Genomic DNA, 19,855 nt, shown 5'->3' on the forward strand with positions numbered 1-19,855 from the left:
ACATTTTGATTTAGATAAGCCTACTCAGATATGTAGAAAGTTGATGTGTCTTTTAATGTTTTTAGTTTATCACTGATTTAATCTTTTGAATGTTTTAAAGTTTTCCCTTATGTTTTTATCAACAATCTTATTCTTTTATTCTTTTTGAGCTTTGAGATTTTCTATGCTATGTATACATTTTATGAAATAAAAAAAATAAAAAAGAGAAATAACTGTTCAATTAATTATTGACTACCTTGTCTGAGATCTGTCCACAGTTTGCAACAATTACCTATTACCTCCATTGTGGGAAAGTTGGGACAGAAAGGTTGTAATGAGCTTATCATAAGTCATTGGCCTTCGGGAGTTTATTTGTTTGTTTAAAATACTTCCAACTGTAGGATTCTGAAGTGGAGGCTGATGTTCTCCTAAAACAATGAACAAAAAATATCAGGCAACCCTACTGGGGATAATTCACTTCTTTCAGAGAAAAATAAATAGTACCCTAATTGACTTGAGAATTAGATAATGGCAGGACATGGAAGAGGGTGCTGCTTTGATTCCACTGTAATTTCAGTGAAGGGAGAAGGTTTAAATATCTCTTCCCACCCTAGCACACAAATCAGATTCATGCTAAGTACCATTGCTATTCTGGATTTTAAAATGGACAAAGCTGAGTGGGGCAAGAATAATAGTGGGACTGCACTTAACTCATTCCTGTTTGGTACCAAAATCCCAAGAAAGGACACTGCAAGCAGGTGCACCGCATCCGACTTTTGACTGTGGTTGTGTGAGTCTGAGGAAACCTAACCAGGTAAGAAGAGATTATGTTACAGGTATAGTCAGTAACAGACAGGTTCTTTCCATGTTGGTCTCAAAGTCAGATTCATGGCTGAGCAAGGTTTGAACCCAGTTTTGAGCCCACCATCCCATCTGGTTCTCACTACAGGAGAGATGGACTATGCAGCCCCCAAAGCTCTGAGGATTGGGAAATAGAAAGCTGCAGTTGAGAGATGAGGAACCTCCCTCTTGTTCAGAACTGTGTTAGTATGTCATGGGGGGGGGGAGAAACAAAGAGGTTTTGGGCACCTTAAAGGATAATAAATTTATCATAAGTTTCATGAACTCAGGATAACATGGAATGTCTCTGATGAAGTGGTCTGTACTCCATGCAAGCTTAGTCATGATACCTTTGTTACTCTTCAGAGTACCACAAGACTGCTTTTGTCACTTTTTTAAAAGCACAATAGCACTTGTCCATTTCACAGTGGAGAAAGGGTCCATTCCACAAACACTGGTTCTCCCTTACATTGGTTCATTCATTTTTCCAAGGCTTTGGAAACAACGTTCTCTTCCTGCAATGTTGTGGAGCTACACATCTGGCTAGTTTGTTAAAGGGAAAAGATGAAGATGAGCAGTAGCCTGGCAACTCACCTTCTGAACATTTGCACCAAGTTTATATCCCCAACAGCTTTATGGATGAAGACCTGAAGCTAGAGATAGACAGTGGGAGAAGGGCCATAGCTCAGTGGTAGAACATCTGCTTTGCATGCAGAAGGTCTCCGGTTCAAACCCTCACATCTCCAGGATGTGGTGGAGGAAGAAGGGACAATATCAGGCAGAGTCCTATGTTCCTACACTTGGGTTTGTTTGTTTTTTAGTGCTTTGCATGAGGTACACATCTCATGACTGAAATATGAAGGGCAGACCAGCAGAGATGGATAATCTTTCCAAAACAGCAATGTGAGGGAATTTCCTTAAGAACATAAGAAGACCCTTACTGGATGAGACCAAAGGCATCATCCAACATCCTCTTTCCCACAGTGGTCAACCAAACACCTATGGGAAGCCCAGAAGTACCTCCTGCCATTGTGCCCCCAGTGGCTGGCATTGGGAGACGCACTCCTCTGATCCTGAAGACAGTATATCTAGCCATCATCACAAGTAGCAGGCACTGATCACCTTGACCTCCACGAATTTGTCTAATCCTTTTTTAGTTGGTGACCTTACCGTTAGCACACCTAACGGTAGTGATTCCCCTTGTTTGAAAAAAGCTATATGAAGTCCTTCCCCCACCCCAACCCATCCTGAATCTCTTGCCTTTTTGCTTCACTGGATGACCTGGGCAGCTACGATGAAGATGGAGGGAATAAATAAGACTTCTCCCTGGGCTCAGTCACACTTCTGTTTGTCCTGTGAATTCTGAGCATGGGTTGGGGAGGTTTTTATTTCATCCCACTGCTTTCCCTGGGTGGGAAAACCCACAGTTTACTGCTGAATCAAAACGAATGGCAATTGAGTTTTCTGCAGATAGATGTTTGTTCTGATTCAGCAATAAACAGTGGGTTTTCTCAGGGAAAGTGACAGGATGGGGGGAAAACAACAACCTCTCAGACCTGTGCCAAGAATTCACAGGAAAAATGGACATCACAGAACAAAGGTAAGAGTGAATGAGCCTTAAGTCCACTCTCTCCAGACCAATCACAATTGTATCACACTCGTCCCCCACACCAAAACCCCCCACATTTTTTGCAAATTACTTTTTTTTAGCCCAGATACCGCAGTAGTAGCAGGATGCCTATATAAAATGAACAGCTCATGCTCCTGGGGAAATCGTCTGACTATGAGAAAACACCGAGCAAAACTATTCACTTGTGAGACTAAGAGGAGATTGTTGGCTGCCCTGATTTCTCCCTGTGGTTCTCACTTGTGGGCCTGTGTAGTGGGACCAATGCAATGGGTTGCTGCCAGGACTGGGTAAGGCTGCTCATTCATGAAAAAGGAAGGCTGGCCACTTCAGTAATGCCACCAGGAGCTGGGGGTCCTGGTCGATACTGGGTGTGTTGAGATGTCTATTGACCTGAGTTTGGTTGGCAGTGGGTGGGACCTGTGCACAAATTAGTTATCAAGATAGGAAGAAGATGAAAGGAAATGCAACATGAACACAGGTCTTGGTGTAACTCTACTACATTATCGACTATATTATTACATTCAGCTTTAGGGTCTCAATTCCTGCTTATAAAACAAAGTAGGGTTTGCAGGTGATTACTACACCGCTAACAACAGCAATTCAGTGTATTATACAAAAATGGAAAAATAAAAATCCCCCTGCCATAACCGACTGGTTAGGGCAAACCTGGCAAACTATCTTAATGATTAAACTTACATAAAAGGGAACTACAACCCCTCCTAGTGGTGCAGCAATAAAACTGCCAGGATATTTGCTAAGCTAAGCAGGGTCCAGTATGGTTTCAAATTGAGAACACTTTAATTTACCATATACTATGGAAATTTAATTCAGTGTGTGGCCCATGGGTTCTGTGTTGCAGCCCTCTTGGCCTGAGAGGTTGGACAGCCCTGAGGTAAATGATGATATTTTCCCTCTTAATTTATTCACAGTACTATAGAGGGTTGTTTTTTTTGCTATTTTGTCTCTCTCCCCAATCACATGTCATGTTCTTTCTTTCTTCCTTTCTATGCCATTTGCTTTCTTTTTCTTCTTCACAAGGAAGAATGCTTAATGCATAATGGTTTTGGCTACAAATTGTAAAAAAATATAATATGAATAAAATTATTTAACATAAAATAAGGCAGGGATAAGGAACCTGTGGCTTTCCATGGGTTGTTGTACCCCAGTTTCCATCAACCCCAGCCAGCATGGCCAACAATCAGGGATGATGGGAGTTGTAGTCCAGGAATATCTGGAGAACTACAAGTTCTGTATTCCTGAAATAAGTGGTGATTATAATGACTTAAGCATTAAGTATGCTGTGAGGGGGAAACACAGATCAATCACATGACGTTTAAAATAATATTAATAATTACAAAGCATCTATTTCATATTCATGCAGTGGCACTTCTATATTATTGTTGTTGTTGTTACTTTTATTATTACTTGCCTTTTCCCTAGAACTCAAGGTGTACATATAAAGTATAATAGTTAAAAAGAAATTCAACTATAATCCTATGAAAACGGTATAAGAACAAATTGTTAAAACACAGATAGTAAAAACAACAACAGCACCACACTATTAAAAGCCCTTTCCTTAAAAACAATCATTTCCCCAAAACGTGTTGGAATTGAATATTCTTTACCTGCAGATGGAAGGAGAACAAGGAGGGAGCCCGTTTAACTTCTCTAGGAGAAGTCTGGGAGCTGCCACCAAAAAAGGTCTTCTCTCTTCTCCTCACCAAGCATGTCTGTGAGGGTGACGGGACTGGAAGAAGGCCTCTCCCAAAGATCTTAGAGCCCGGGCAGGTTCATATGGGAGGATATTGTCCTTCAGACACCCTACATTTGTGGTGATTGCCACATTTACAATACAGTGTAACATAGATGTATGGAGAAAGGAGTAAAACATCTGAGGTTGATAATCATGCCAAGAATTTGAGTACCACACATTCCAGTGAAATAAATGAGAACAGCATATTGATGTTTAACCCACTGTTTCTTTTGTACAGTGACTGATGAGATGTCCTTGGCACTTGCAAAACAGAGAAACCAATCCATTGCCTATGAGTTTATCTTCCGGGCATTCTCCACCGTTCCTGAGATCCAGGGTATTCTCTTCACGTTCTTCCTTCTGCTCTACCTTGCCATCCTCTTTGGCAATGTCTCCATCATCTGGGTGGCCTGCACAGATCATTCCCTACACGTCCCCATGTATTTCTTCCTGGGCAACCTCTCTTTTCTGGAGATCTGTTACACCACTGTAACAGTGCCTCAACTGCTGTCCAGCATCTTAGATGCCCACAGACCAATCCCATTTGCAAGCTGTGGCATACAGATGTTCTTCTTTCTGGCACTAGGGGGCATGGACTGTTTCATGTTGGCCGTCATGGCATATGACCGTTACGTTGCCATTTGCCACCCACTTCGCTACAGCCTCATCATGACCTGGCAGGTATGCACATGGCTCGTGGTTGGCTCACTAATGCTTGGTATTGCGGTTTCATTGGAGCTGACCGTGCTGATCTTCACCTTGCCTTTCTGTGGCCACCAGCCCGAAATCAACCATTTCCTGTGTGACGTGCCACCTGTGTTGCGCCTGGCATGTGCCGACACCCGTGTCCACCAGACTGTGCTGTACAGTGTTGCTGTCACAGTCCTGACTATTCCCTTTATTATAATATGCATCTCCTACATCTACATTGTGACTGCCATTTTGCGGATCCGCTCAACAACTGGGCGGCAACAGGCCTTCTCCACCTGCTCCTCCCACTTGATAGTGGTGATCATACAGTATGGGTGCTGCAGCCTTGTCTACCTGCGTCCCAAGACAGATTCGTCAGAGGATGACGACCGCCATCTTGCTCTCATATACACTTTTGTCACTCCACTGCTAAACCCCCTCATCTACAGCCTGAGGAACAAGGATGTCAAGCAGGCTCTAAAGAAGGTGATTAGGACCAGAGCTGGAACTAGGGTGGGGTAAGCAGGGAGAGTGAAGTCAAATGGGCCTTAGAAAGCACTGCAAATAACAAGGCCAGTGGAAGTGATGGTATTCCAGCTGAACTGTTTAAAATTTTAAAAGATGATGCTGTTAAGGTGCTACACTCAATATGCCAGCAAGTTTGGAAAACTCAGCAGTGGCCAGAGGATTGGAGAAGATCAGTCTACATCCCAATCCCAAAGAAAGGCAGTGCCAAAGAATGCTCCAACTACCGCACAATTTCACTCATTTCACATGCTAGCAAGGTTATGCTTAAAATTCTACAAGGCAGGCTCAAGCAGTATGTGGACCGAGAACTCCCAGAAGTGCAAGCTGGATTTAGAAGAGGCAGAGGAACCAGAGACCAAATTGCAAACATGCGCTGGATTATGGAGAAAGCTAGAGAGTTCCAGAAAGACATCTACTTCTGCTTCATTGACTATGCAAAAGCCTTTGACTGTGTTGACCACAGCAAACTATGGCAAGCTCTTAAAGAAATGGGAGTGCCTGATCACCTCATCTGTCTCCTGAGAAATCTCTATGTGGGACAAGAAGCTACAGTTAGAACTGGATATGGAACAACTGATTGGTTCCAAATTGGGAAAGGAGTACGGCAATGCTGTATATTGTCTCCCTGCTTATTTAACTTATATGCAGAATTCATCATGCGAAAGGCTGGGCTGGATGAATCCCAAGCCGGAATTAAGATTGCCGGAAGAAATATCAACAACCTCAGATCTGCAGATGACACAACCTTGATGGCAGAAAGTGAAGAGGAATTAAAGAACCTTTTAATGAGGGTGAAAGAGGAGAGCGCAAAATATGGTCTGAAGCTCAACATCAAAAAAACGAAGATCATGGCCACTGGGCCCATCACCTCCTGGCAAATAGAAGGGGAAGAAATGGAGGCAGTGAGAGATTTTACTTTCTTGGGCTCCATGATCAGTGCAGATGGTGACAGCAGTCACGAAATTAAAAGACGCCTGCTCCTTGGGAGAAAGGCGATGGCAAACCTAGACAACATCTTAAAAAGCAGAGACATCACCTTGCCAACAAAGGTCCGTATAGTAAAAGCCATGGTTTTCCCAGTAGTGATGTATGGAAGTGAGAGCTGGACCATAAAGAAGGCTGATCGCCGAAGAATTGATGCTTTTGAATTATGGTGCTGGAGGAGACTCTTGAGAGTCCCATGGACTGCAAGGAGATCAAACCTCTCCATTCTGAAGGAAATCAGCCCTGAGCGCTCACTGGAAGGACAGATTGTGAAGCTGAGGCTCCAATACTTTGGCCACCTCATGAGAAGAGAAGACTCCCTGGAAAAGACCCTGATGTTGGGAAAGATGGAGGGCACAAGGAGAAGGGGACGACAGAGAATGAGATGGTTGGATGGTGTTCTTGAAGCTACCAGCATGAGTTTGATCAAACTGCGGGAGGCAGTGGAGGACAGGAGTGCCTGGCGTGCTCTGGTCCATGGGGTCACGAAGAGTCGGACACGACTAAACGACTAAACAACAACAAGCAGGGTCCTTGCCATGGGTGCCTGATTCAAGAGAGGAGCCACACTGAGAACAAATGTTTTTAGAACTGGGACTTTACCAGAGGCCAGTGGGATTGCTATTATTGACATGTGGGTATGTTTGTAGACCTAATGTTATCCCTGATCCTCAGGTCATAGCTTTGACCAGCACACACAATATTTGGCGGTGTACAGCAAGATTTGCAGGATAAATATAATATAATTAATCACAAAATTGAATAATGATAAAAATGGCTGGTTCGTCTTAAAAGTTTAAGCCACAGAACAGGCCTGTTGACAGCATTCCCACGGAGATTCAGCAGGTGTCTCCTACCTGCACTTTACAGAAATGAAGACTTTTTTGTTTAGGCTAAATTTTGCACTTTAGTAATTAGGAAGTGTAAATCTCTTCTGTCGAATGGCACACTGCGAAGTTCCCTTGTGTAACCTTTTTTCTTTTCTGAGGTTGTTGCTGATTTCTTGTTGTCTGATCTTGTGGTGTTTGGTGTCACTGGCTTTGGCAGCAATAAAACTTGACTTGAGACTTTTTTGTTTAGGCAAGCTTTCCTAGATGGAAGTCCCTGCCACAGGTGACCATTTTGCATAGTGTTTGCATTTTGCATAGCCTTGAGGGAAAGTGATCAATAAATAGAAACAACAGCCACCACAATAATAATAAAAACAACTGCTCAATTAGTTCTTGACTACCTTGGATGGAAACTTCTTTTCTACTGCTCTGGAAGGTAGAACTTGAACCAATGCATTCAAGTTACAAGAAATGAGATTCTGACTATCAGGAAGAACTTTCTGATGTATGAGCTGCTCAATAGTGGAACGGTCTCCCTCAGGAGGTTGCGGATTCCAGGGGTGTAGTGGGGGCCCATGGCACTCCCTGTCAGCATCGCCCTAGAGCCAGTGCACCAACTGGACTCATGTACCTCAACCCCGACTGGGCTAGGCGAGCTGGGTAGCACCGCCAGAGACCTCCTTTCCCACAGGAACAGGTCACGGTGCTGTGGACTCACAGCTTAGAGCTGAGAGCACCGGATTCACTGTCTCAATAATACAGTCGTTGCGCAGCAGAGTTTTGCAGAGTCTTGCAGAATATAAACCACTCGGAGAGCAGCTCTGTAGAATATCTTCCTTTTATTCTATAACTACAACTATGATACAAAACTATATACAGAGCTGAATATTCTAAGCATAAATCAATGCTACACTGAGAGTCTGCAGCTGCACTTAGCAGCAATCTTATCTCTAGGATCTCCAACACTCTCACTTTCTCCGATACACTGACTGACTGACTTTCTCTCACACACACAGATGTTGCTGGGCAGAATAAGTAGATAGGCAGGACACGCCTCCTCCTCTCTGGAGAGTCAGCAGAGACCATCAGGAGACCATCAGGAGATTCTTGGGTATGGGAGGGGTGAAATCTCCTCACTCCCATGTCAGGCTCCCTCAGTTGCCAAGCCATGCCCAGGCTGTGCATTCAGGGCTAGGGCAGCAGCAGGGGTGCCTCTTTCTCCTCATGGCCGGCAAAGGGATGTCCACACACCCGCCACCCTTGGGCAGTTGACAGAGAGGGATGCGGTGGGTGCTACCACCACCGCCCACCAAGGAGAGGCAAGGGGCTCTCGCGGCCTCCTCCTTTGCAAATGGGGTGCCCCTTCGAGCCCCCTTCTCCCTCCCCTCGTCTCCCTTGTCTCTGGCTCAGGCTGCTGAGGTTTGGTCTGTGGTGAGGACTTGGGGCTGGCATGGCCATCCTCCACTCCCCACCCCATCCCAGTGCATGCATACATGCTCCAGGCGCAGAGGACCCACACTACGCCACGTGGACTCTCCTTCATTGGAGGTTCTAAGGCAGAGATTGAATAGCCATCTGTCACTGATGCTTTAGCTGGGGGTCAGACTAAAGGACCCCCAGGAGCTCATCCTACTCTCAAGTAGGACCCTGGCAGAGACACATGTCCGACTGGCATGTTCCCTCCCTCCTGGTTGATCGTTCGGGAGCTTCTAAAGCTTTCTTCTGCCCGAACATCACAGCGACCGATGCCAACAGACATTGGCACACTTAGGGATCCGTAGAGTCTTCACAGTTTGCGTAACAGACCTCAGCAACTCAGCATTTTGGCTAATCTACTTCATTTACATATTAACACACACGGAGCACTGCAACATGGCTCCTTCTCTCTCTAGCATCAGACAGCAAAAGAGAATGAACAAAGGACAATAGTCCCACTTCACGGAAGAGTAACACAAACAACCTGCCTCCATCACTTCCCACTCCGTGCAGTCAAAACATACACCGTCATGTGAAAGACAACAATCCCATGACTGCAATCATGGAGCAGGAATTCTAACATCGACCCCTGGAGTCCCTTCCAGCTCTACAATTCTACAATTCTATTTAATTTGTATGGCATTTAATTAATGTCATATCAAGAAGACCGATATCTCAAATCTGTAATTTATTCTCTTTGCCATTCCATATTGGTTCACAGGTGAGTAATAATGCTTAGGAGATGTATTATCCTTCCCAATTCAAACAGTAGGCACATCACTTTTTACATGGAAGTGCAAGCAACATAAGGCACTCATATAAACGGAAGTCATAACTTAAAACAAAAACCAAAAACAAATCTGATGGCTTAGTTGGTAACCTACACAACCATTTTAGAGCGGTTCCCTACACGGAGAAGGAAACCATTTGGGTATTTCATGGAGGTACGTTAGCTGGATCCCATGTGTCACAAGGCAAATATATTAAACTTGATCACTTTGGGGATATCATGGAGGATGCAGTAGGAAAACTTCATCATCCATAGATCTACAAAGTTTTACAGGCAGGAGGACATATCTGCGCATTGGAAAACCTCCTAGCTTCTCTCTTGAAAGAAAGCACATCACAAGAAGCTTCTCGTTTTAGCAGTGAAAAGAAGGAGCCAGTACACCAGCACTGTCCTTCCCAGTTCTGCGTCCTGTGGTGGTGAGTTGTGAACTTGGCAGCAATTCAGTGTGATCCTGCTGCCAAATGCACACTGCTAAAGATGAATCATAACCTGCACAGGAAAGTGGGAAAAGAGTTCAGGGGGTGGAATTGACTGTTTCACAAGAACCATGGACTGGCTTCTATGGATGTTCACATGCAAATGTTACGGCATGGATTCTGTTTCCCTAAAGCCATGTCCTTCAGCCTTTGCTCCCCATTTGTTGTTGGATTAAAGCTCTTATCATCCCTGACCACCGTTGGCTAAGCTTCCTGCAGATAGTAAGACTTAGTACCTGGGACTGAAGAAACCCATAGATATAAACTCTTATGCTCTTTGTGCTGAGAGTTCTCAGGATTCTATACTGTTAAAGTGGTGTAAGAGTCTTTTAAATGCCTGGTGTGGATGTGACCTGATGCCATCCATGTGTATTCTTTGAACTGAAGGGCAAGGTATAAATTGAAATCCTTCTGCTACTCATCACTTTTCCATTGCAACACTTCCTACAGAGTAGGAGCTCACATGTGATCCCCAGGCAAGTGAGGGAAAGGAGCGAGAATCTGTGGGTATGAAGAAGAGTTGAGCAGCCCCTTCCCTGCTCCTCCACCCCACAAACAGGGCACTGCTGCCGAATATCTGTTTCCACCCTCAGCTCAATAACAGTAATCTAGAAGCAATAGGATTTTTAAAAGAATTTTTATTTATTTAAACAAGAACACGTATTCCAATAACACACAAGGATAAAGAAAAACAATGCAGTTGAATTAAAACGTAACTTACACACACAAAGTATAAATTCAGGACATTTTATTCACATTCCTTGGAAAAAAATAATCTAATTGGTGTTGAGGGAGTAGTATTTTTAAACTATATATATATATATAATGGTATTGTCATCTAAGTCTTGTGATATTCTCACTTAAAGCTGAAATGTTATTAAGAATTCCAAATAGCAGCATATTTCAAAGGAGGCATGTGAACATAGTTGAAAAGGGATCTTGTTTTGTTTGTCCTCCTAGTATATCTTAATTTTTTTTGAGTTAGTTTTTCAGCTTTCACTATGAACCAGATTTGACTATGCTACAGCTCATTATTGAATCTTTCTACATATTTCTTTTTTTTTCTTGCAATAACCATATTGTCAGCTTATAAGTACAAAATCAATTCTTCATCCAAACCATCGTCACTTGGCCCATCCCATACCACCAGTAATGCTAATGAGGGGATTGTTATCAAATCTTGTTTTGTTATAAAATTGATTTCTAGGAACACCATTTGCCTCTGGGCAAGACTGCCACCATAAGAGAAAATGCATTCCTTTGTGTGTGTGTGGGGGGGGTTCTTCAGTGCTAACATTTCAGGGACAGATTGGGGTTAATGTGTGATAAAATTACCAGTGACTAAATATTACTTTATTCTTGAATCTTCGCTGAGAATGATTTCATATGCACCTTGTTCCATAGTATTTCCCATTAAATTGGCTCAATAGCATAACACAAATCCTATTTCCAACATTTTTGTAATCCTGTTACGTATCTAACTTTGTCAGTATTCTTTGGGTAAATTTGGGTGATCTGTCAAAAAATGAAACACATTTTTAAGAAATAATTTATATTTAATTTATTTCCTGTTACTCAAATTCTGGATTATAAATATTTAGCAGTGAACTGCAGTTTATCTCTAAACTTTGAGGGCTAGAAACTGAAGCATAAAACTGGGGCTCCCATTAAGCTCTGATAATCAAAGGACTTGCAATCAAAACACAAAGCTGACCATTACAGTTTATTAATGAAATCATTTTTGCCTGGTATGAGCACCTGAGTCCTGGCCTTGATGTTCTCATTAGTCAGTGGACTTGATGTTCTTCCAGGTAGTATGTTTCCTTTCCTGTTGGAGCCTATTTTTCAATATCAGATGCATCCAGGCTCTCTAATTAGCACTGATGCTTTCTTGTTTTTCATCCTCATTACTCTGTAGAACGGGAGCTAGTCGGTTGGATGCTCCAGGGGAACTGCACTGCAGTGCTGGACTTCATGCTGTTGGCTTTCCCCACCAAGCCAGAGTGTCAGGTCTTACTTTTCCTGGGCATCAGCGTGATCTATGCTGCCATAATCACAGGTAACGTCCTCATTATGGTAGCTATCTGGGGCAACCCTCACCTACACACTCCCATGTACTTCTTCCTGGGGAATCTCTCTGTGGTTGAGCTCTGCTACACAGCAGCTGTAGTCCCACAGATGCTGCTGACCAGCTTGCAGGAGAGGAAGTCCATCACTTTTAGAAGTTGCTGTGCTCAGATGTTCTTCTTCATTGGACTGGGCAGTGCCGACTGCTTCTTACTGGCCATCATGGCATACGACCGCTATGTGGCCATTTGCAAACCCTTGTACTATACCCTCATCATGACGCAGCAGCTGTGCATTCAGCTAGTGGCTGCCTCCCTGCTGATTGGTTTCTTGATTTCATTCATTCTGGTGTGGCTGGTCTTCCACCTCCCCTTCTGTGGCGAGCATGGAATTGAACACTTCTTCTGCGATGTGCCACCTGTATCAAAGCTCACCAGTAACAAGACCAAGCTCGATGAGGCTGGGGTGTTCCTCACTGGGATAACGGTCATCGCTGTACCCTTCATATTGATCTGCGCCTCTTACCTTTTCATCGCTGTTACAGTGCTGCGGATCCATTCTGCAGACAGTCGCCGAAAAACCATCTCCACTTGCTCCTCCCACTTAGCTGTAGTGGCCCTGCAGTACGGTTGCTGCAGCTTCATGTACCTGCGTCCAAGCTCCAGCTTTTCTCCAAAGCAGGACCAGATGCTATCAATGGTGTACACTCTGGGTACACCGCTACTTAACCCCATCATATACAGCCTGAGGAACAGAGAGATGAAAGTAGCCCTGAGGAAAGTCATCAGACACCGAATCTTCCAAAGGGAATCTGAATGCCACTAAACTTCATGCATTGCGGGCTGGTGGTCACAAGTTTGCTTCACCTCTTTCATGGAGAAATCACTTCTAGGCTCCAGAGGAGGACCAGCATGTGTTATCTCAGCCAGCCTAAGCAGCTTCTGGGTAACTTAGAGCAATATTTTGATGGGTGCTTCCAGACAGAGGCTTAATGATGCAAATGGACCATTCAGATATTGGCAATTGTCTGTTGTTGTTGTTTTAACTTATCAGATTTTCCCCCAGAAAAGAGTAAATCTGAATTAAAGGGCACTTTGGTGCTGATAATGTCATGTGATCTCTACAAAATACTTTACATGCATGAGCTGTACCCAACCCACAGTTAACACCCATCTGTGTGCTCTCAAGGTAGAACTATACTAGGATGAATTTTGTATGCTGGACTAAAAAGGTCTTCAGTCAGATCTAGCAGAACTCAACTTCAATTCAATAAGAAACAAAGAGGCTTTTCTTCTGTGAACACGATTTCCGGGAACAGGGTTATCCGTGTGGGTTGCCCCAAGGCAGTAACTGAAAGAGTGTTGAAACCCCACGACACTGCTGTATCCCAATAATAATAATAATAATAATAATAATAATAATAATAATAATAATTTATTTGTACCCCACCCATCTGGCTGGGTTTCCCCAGCCACTCTGGACAGCTTTCAATGGAACATTAAAATCAGAATAAAACTTCAACATTAAAAACTTCCCTAAACAGGGTTGCCTTCAATTGTCTTCTAAAAGTCAGATAGACAGGAGGGCGTTCCACAGGGCGGGCGCCACCACCGGGAAGGCCCTCTGCCTGGTTCTAAGAAACCAAGTCGGAAGGGGCGACTCATCTTCATACAGTATCCCCCTCCTAGCCAGAGGGCAAAGCACTTCTGTGTGTGAAAAGAACAATAGACTGTAGCTGAAACAAAGAGCTTGGTTGGGGGCTCTGTAAGTGTATAAAGATCTGAGGCCATTGGGTGTCTTTCCTGGAGATCTGCAAGGTTCAGTTCTCTGTCAGAGTGTTTAATCTGTCTGGCTCCACCTGTGCTCAACATGTATATTTGTAACTAAACACAAATATTACAAAATGTCAAATAAGCTTTCAGCGGCCTCCTTCCCAAGTAAACCAAACCTAGATAAAATTTGAACCTTTAGTACCTACTCATTGTTCAGGGAAATGGAGTGAACATAACAATCTATCAGTCAGTAGGGCATGATACTCTTAATCTCAAGGTCATGGATTTGACCCCCATGTTGGGTGAAAGATTCCTACATTTCCTGGGGTTGGGCTAGATTATTCTTGTGGTCCTTTCCAACTCTATGATTCTATGAAAGACACAAAGTTCCCCATTCTGCATTTTCCTCATAAGGCAAGCACATCATTTTTGTTGGTTCAAGTGGGGGAAAAGTAGTATAAAAAAATGAGAATTCCTGGATTCTAGGATCCAAGTTTGGGGCATGACTAATTGGCACCTCTGTGTCACTTATAGTGTCTTGTTTTCCCCTTAGGCAAAGCTCTCTCACTAGGCTACTCTCAGCTGAAAATAAAATTGTGTATTTGTGAGTCCTACGGAGCCCATGGGATAGGGTAGGAAAGAAATAGTTATGAATTAGAAGTTATTTAAATTGCTCCCATCAGCAATAGCTTTCTATAGTGAAGATGATCTAGGTCAAAGTGATACATTTAAGTCAAGAAAACAGTATTAAGGAAATCCCAGGAGCAGCTAAGATTAAAAAAACAAACCTATTTGTAGTTCTTTGTCATTATCTTCCTTTACTCCCTATTCACTGCAAAAAGTGCTAATTTAGGTGGAAGGGATGTGCAAAAGTGGCCTGGGACCACTGGTGAAAAGAAGGATCACATCACGTGCAGAGCACCGACAACATATTTCATCCATATTTACACACATCCAAAAACATCTTGAGAGTTCTGGCAAAATGTGTGATTACTTTCACTATGGAAGTAATATTGAGCTCTATGGGTGAAGTCAAGCATAGAAGGCAGAGGACAGACTTGCACATTGTGGAAACAGCAGGCGACCTCTGCAGCAAGGGTAGAAGCAATAGCCTTTTCCAACTGGCGTCATGACATTTCTTGGGAAGAGATTGGCACTGCAGCTCAACCCGTGCTTAGCAGCACTTCCAACATAACACTTCAGAGATAAGCCTCTGAACACCCATGTCTTACATTGTGGACAAGTGTTACTTAAGAATGGTTATATCTCCATCTGTCTCATTGCAAAGAAAAAGAAAAAAGGAACTCATATAACCTGTGGTTGGTTTCTGAATTCACCTCTGCAGTGATACCCATGTAGATATTGTTTTTAAGTGACACTTTCATACATAACACATATTTAAAGTAATATAAGAAGCCTCTATGAGTGTTCTTGGAAAAAACAGAACATATTTCATTCAAAAGAAAGCATTCTCTGACCAGGGACTTGGCCTTTCTTCTCCTAGAAAATAAGCACTGGGAGAAAGACAAGATGCAAGAATTACAGAGGATTGGGCCCAAGGGGCACACATTGAAGTAAGAATAATAAGATGAGATAATAACAGCTATTCTTTTAAATTACAATAATCTCTATGCAAAGGTCTAACTTGTTGAGAAATAGAGGGCTAGAATGGTGCTATAGGGTGCACCATATAACTTCAAAAGAAGTCCTTGAATATTTTCATCTTGAAATTCAGAGCCGGTAACATTAGCACAAGAGGAGGTGATATGTATAATAAAGTGTTCAGGAAACTTAGGGGTGACAAAAATGTAGGTGTTGGTCTAGCAATGGTGCCTTGAATGTCTTGAATGCAACTGTTTTACCTGTGCCAGGCTAAAATGGTTTACCTGCTAAGCTACTCATGGACACCAACAGTGAAAGTTTCTCTTCAAACCTCCACCTGTTCTGTTTTCATAAATGCCAGCTGCATGCCTAGCTCAATCTCAAGCCTTGCTCAAGACAGAGGTGACTTCACCATCCAGGAGCATAATCTGGTGCTCTCATGAGCTTCTACTAGTATTAGATATTTTGCCCCGGTATATGACATTTCGAAGCTACAAACATGAGTCTGACCAAACTGCGGGAGGCAGTGGAAGACAGGAGTGCCTGGCGTGCTCTGGTCCAGGGGGTCACGAAGAGTCAGACACGACTAAACGACTAAACAACAACAACAACAACATGACATTTCGCACACATCCTTTCCTATGTCAGTGTGCTATTTTATTTATTTTATTGTATAGTTAGTTTTCGTTTTTGTTTTCCTAAATAAAATTTACTTTCGGCTTTTCCCTTCATTATTACTGAATCTCACGGCAACCTTTCTACCTTCTATGTACACATCTAGGGATGGGGAACAAGTTCAATTCAGTTAACATTTAAAGGTGAACCTATGTCATCTGCATGCTCCAAAAACCATACAAGAACCGAAACATCCTTCAAAATTCAAATTTCTCTGAATTCTGCAGTGCAGTTCCCCAACCAAATAATGTGTCCCAAAATGCACAGACTAGGATAAAACGTCCACAAAACAGGCATATTTTGTTGAAAATAACATACAAGAATGCATTATTTTAGGGGGAAATGCTTTGCAAAAATGTGCCTGTTCAGCCAAATTTAATACAAACATGTGCATATTAGGAGAAGGTTGTGCAAAGATGCTGTTGAATTTTCATGAGGACTTTACAAACACTTATAGGAATAGGGTGGTCAACTGAACTGCGTGGTTGCATCCAGTGCCACTTCAATCAAGTTTGAATTGAGAAAACCAGCTGTGAAGGATATATGGTATTCCTCTCACTAATATAATGCGCACCAAGGGAAAGCTGGGCCTGGCATGAATACAGGCACACCACTACTTACATGCATTCCACTCATGCGCCACTGCATTTATGTGAGCTGCTGCGAAGTAAATAAATTGGCCTTCCCTCAGGATTGCTGCCCAAGCAAGGGATGGCAGCCTTTGATTGACCAGTGACACAGGCCAGGAGGTGCCTTCTCCCTGCCTCCACCACACGTTTGCGCCCCCATCCTGGCACCAGTTCTGCTGGGTGCCCTTCTTGGCCCTCACCTTCTGGGGCCAGCCACCACCACTATGTGCACTGGCTGCCCTCAGGTAGGCAGGCTCAGGACAGGACAGTCAGCGTCCCCAAGCAATTTCCAGGGTTGGTGTCAGGCTTCAGGGAACTGGCTTCCTCCCCTGTGGCAGTAGATAGGCAGAACAAAGGGAAATGAGTCTTCTTACAGTTAGAAACTTTAATAATCCCAGCGAGAGAACAAAGAACACATCTCCTAGACATGGTGGTGCTCCCAATCAAGGATCCCATCCCCTTAAAGTAAAGGTAAAGGGACCCGACTCTGGGGTTGCGCGCTCATCTCGCTCTATAGGCTGAGGGAGCTGGCGTTTGTCCGCAGACAGCGCCCGTGTCATGTGGCCAGCATGACTAAGCCGCTTCTGGCGAACCAGAGCAGCACACGGAAACGCGTTTTCCTTCCCGCCGCAGCGGTACCTATTTATCTACTTGCACTTTGACGTGTTTTCGAACTGCTAGGTGGGCAGGAGCAGGGACTGAGCAACGGGAGCTCACCCCGTCGTGGGGATTCGAACCGCCGACCTTCTGATCGGCAAGTCCTAGGCTCTTTGGTTTAACCCACAGCGCCACCTGCGTCCCATCCCCTTACGTCCCTATTAATCTACATCATTTCTATGTCTTGCAATCGGAGCTTGTACCCTCTGTGCTTTGTGTGCTTTCTGTTCTGCCACTTTCTGAGCTCTTCTTGACCTTGGGGAGAGCGGAGAGACAGTGAATCTGTTAAGCCTCTCTCTTCCAGTGTTTCTTCTCCGAGCTGTTCCCCATCCAGTATTTCCCAGCTTCTGCCTTCTGAACTATGTCCCTCTGCAAACCACTGTTCCCTGACAGTCTCTCTCTCTCTTCCCCATGTGCCCCCAAACCAGTCCATTATTACTATCCTAGTGCTAAAGATATACTCCAATGCTAAAGACATATTTAAATTAATACATTTTATAATTTGATGGTGTGGTAAGAATTTACTTCTACACCACTTTGTTCTTACCTAGGTGAGGGAATGCCTTTAAATAAGACACAGAACCAAGAGAATAACAACAATCTCAGCATCCTGGAGGAACCTGGTTTACCAGAGCTATTGCAGTAGGACACCCTTGCCAATCAGCCACTCAGCTGCTAGTTAGAAGGACGAGTTAGTTGTTGTTTCCTTTTCAGATCCTGATGGCCATCTATGATTATTATAAAACACAACCAGGTATAAATAGCAGCCCTGTACCTGCATTGCTTGGGAATTCTAGGAAGGAAAAAAATTAGTGCAGATCTGCCATCTTGATTTTTTTTAAAAAAGGCACCCAGTTGTATCCAAGCATAAGCAAAAGCCTGCTCTTTAAGCTCATGAACTGTGAAGCAAAATTTTGTTAAAATCACTGCAGTTTTTAAAGGTGCGGTCTGCCATCTTGATTCGAAATGGCACCCAGTTGTATCCAAACCTGTTCCTTGATCTCAGGAACCATCATGCAAAAGTTGGCTTTGATATTTTAAGAGGTATTCAAATGCAAAGCAAACAAACAGTTTCCCAAATATATAGTAAATAGAGGAAGTTTGACTCAAAGTTATAATTAGTTTGGGAGGGTGATCTATAGACATATAATTAGTTCAATTATAGACTTTTCATTGATTATGCTATGCCCCAAAGAGGTAAGTCTAATGTTTTGGAAGAAGTTGCTTTCATAAAGAGGCACAGAAGAAATACAATATCCTGGAGACATATATGTACTATATCCTGGAGACATATATGTACTATATGTCATGACTGTGTTCACAGCACACTTTGAACACAGGAAGCAAGGGTAATGTACCAAGAAGGACACACATAGCGCAACAAAGAAGTTAACTGAATTCACTATCCAGAGACTGGGTAGTTCCTCTCTGTGTGCCTTCTTGTGGAAAGCTCAGCTATTATCTTCAAGGAAGGCCAGTGCACTCAGCTTTTATGAAGCTTCTCAATGGACCGATGATCAACAACTGAGAGGATTTGCTCACCTTGTGTAGCATTTCAAGGGGAGCACAGACCTGACCTCCGTGTGGAACACTTTCTCCCAGTGCTGATCCTCTACACTGCCATCCACTGGAAAATGAATACCATAGGCTTCCTTGCACTCGCTTTTCCTGTTCTGCTCTGGGAAGCTTCTTCAGTAAAAAACAAATGGCTTAAAGGCCACCCTCAGATGTCTGCTGCCATGCCAGATTTCTCAGTTCAAGGAGATGTGGTAATTGGGGTAGTCTCCCCTGTCCACGCAAGTGTGCACTCCACAATAACACATCTCAAAAGTCTGCCACAGGCAGCTAGCTGCAAGGGGTAAGTCTCACTTCCAATACATTTCTTAAGATGGAGGAAATTAACGGATAGAAAGAAGAATTAATGGAAGAAAAACCTGTGGCTGTCACAAAAAGTAAAGGAAACACTGTCTGCTTCTACTGCCAGAAAGACTAAGGCTGCAATCCAATGCACGCTTGTCTGAGAGCAGTTCCCATTGAATTCAGTGGGTCTTACTTCTGAGTAATCAGGTTATGCTGTAAGATTACATTTATGTCTCAGTCTAAGAATGGGATGGGGAACCTCTTGTTGGACTACAACTCCCATCATCCCTGTCCCTGACGATTGGCTATGCTGACTGGGGGTGATGGTATTTGGAGTCTAACAACATATGAAGGGCCAGAGAGCGCTTTAGTGCTCTTAGGTGACCTTTGTAGGAGCTATCCCATTTTATCTTCAAAGCAGCTCTGTGAAGGTTTAGGCTGAGGGGCTCATCCAGACTGCCTTTTGGGTTGCATTGCCATTTGTGGTAGTGTGGGTTTTTTGGAGAAAGCACGGGGACGAAACAAAGAAAAACAAGGCTCAGTCATGGAGCTTTAAAGTTTGGACCTGTGCCTAGAAGTGCAGCACAAAAAAGATGTCTGGATGAGCCTTGTGACTG

At 43.5% G+C, this 19,855-nt stretch overlaps 2 protein-coding genes across 2 annotated transcripts; both read left to right on the plus strand.

The window, feature by feature from the left end:
• Positions 1 to 4,451: 4,451 nt before the first annotated feature.
• Positions 4,452 to 5,414, plus strand: LOC309517157 (olfactory receptor 10Q1-like; the record flags this gene model as incomplete). The annotated part of the gene is made up of 1 exon (XM_082196252.1): positions 4,452 to 5,414. The coding sequence occupies one exon, from the start codon at positions 4,452 to 4,454 to the stop codon at positions 5,412 to 5,414; it is 963 nt and encodes a 320-aa protein (XP_082052378.1).
• Positions 5,415 to 11,914: 6,500 nt separating this feature from the next.
• LOC309517166 (olfactory receptor 10W1-like) lies at positions 11,915 to 12,868 on the plus strand (the record flags this gene model as incomplete). Its single annotated transcript, XM_082196259.1, has 1 exon — positions 11,915 to 12,868. One exon carries the CDS (start codon positions 11,915 to 11,917, stop codon positions 12,866 to 12,868), a length of 954 nt encoding a protein of 317 aa, XP_082052385.1.
• Between the last annotated feature and the right edge of the window lie 6,987 nt (positions 12,869 to 19,855).

The sequence above is a fragment of the Podarcis vaucheri genome, assembly GCF_965113315.1.
Source record: "Podarcis vaucheri genome assembly, chromosome: 1".
Taxonomy (NCBI): domain Eukaryota; kingdom Metazoa; phylum Chordata; class Lepidosauria; order Squamata; family Lacertidae; genus Podarcis; species Podarcis vaucheri.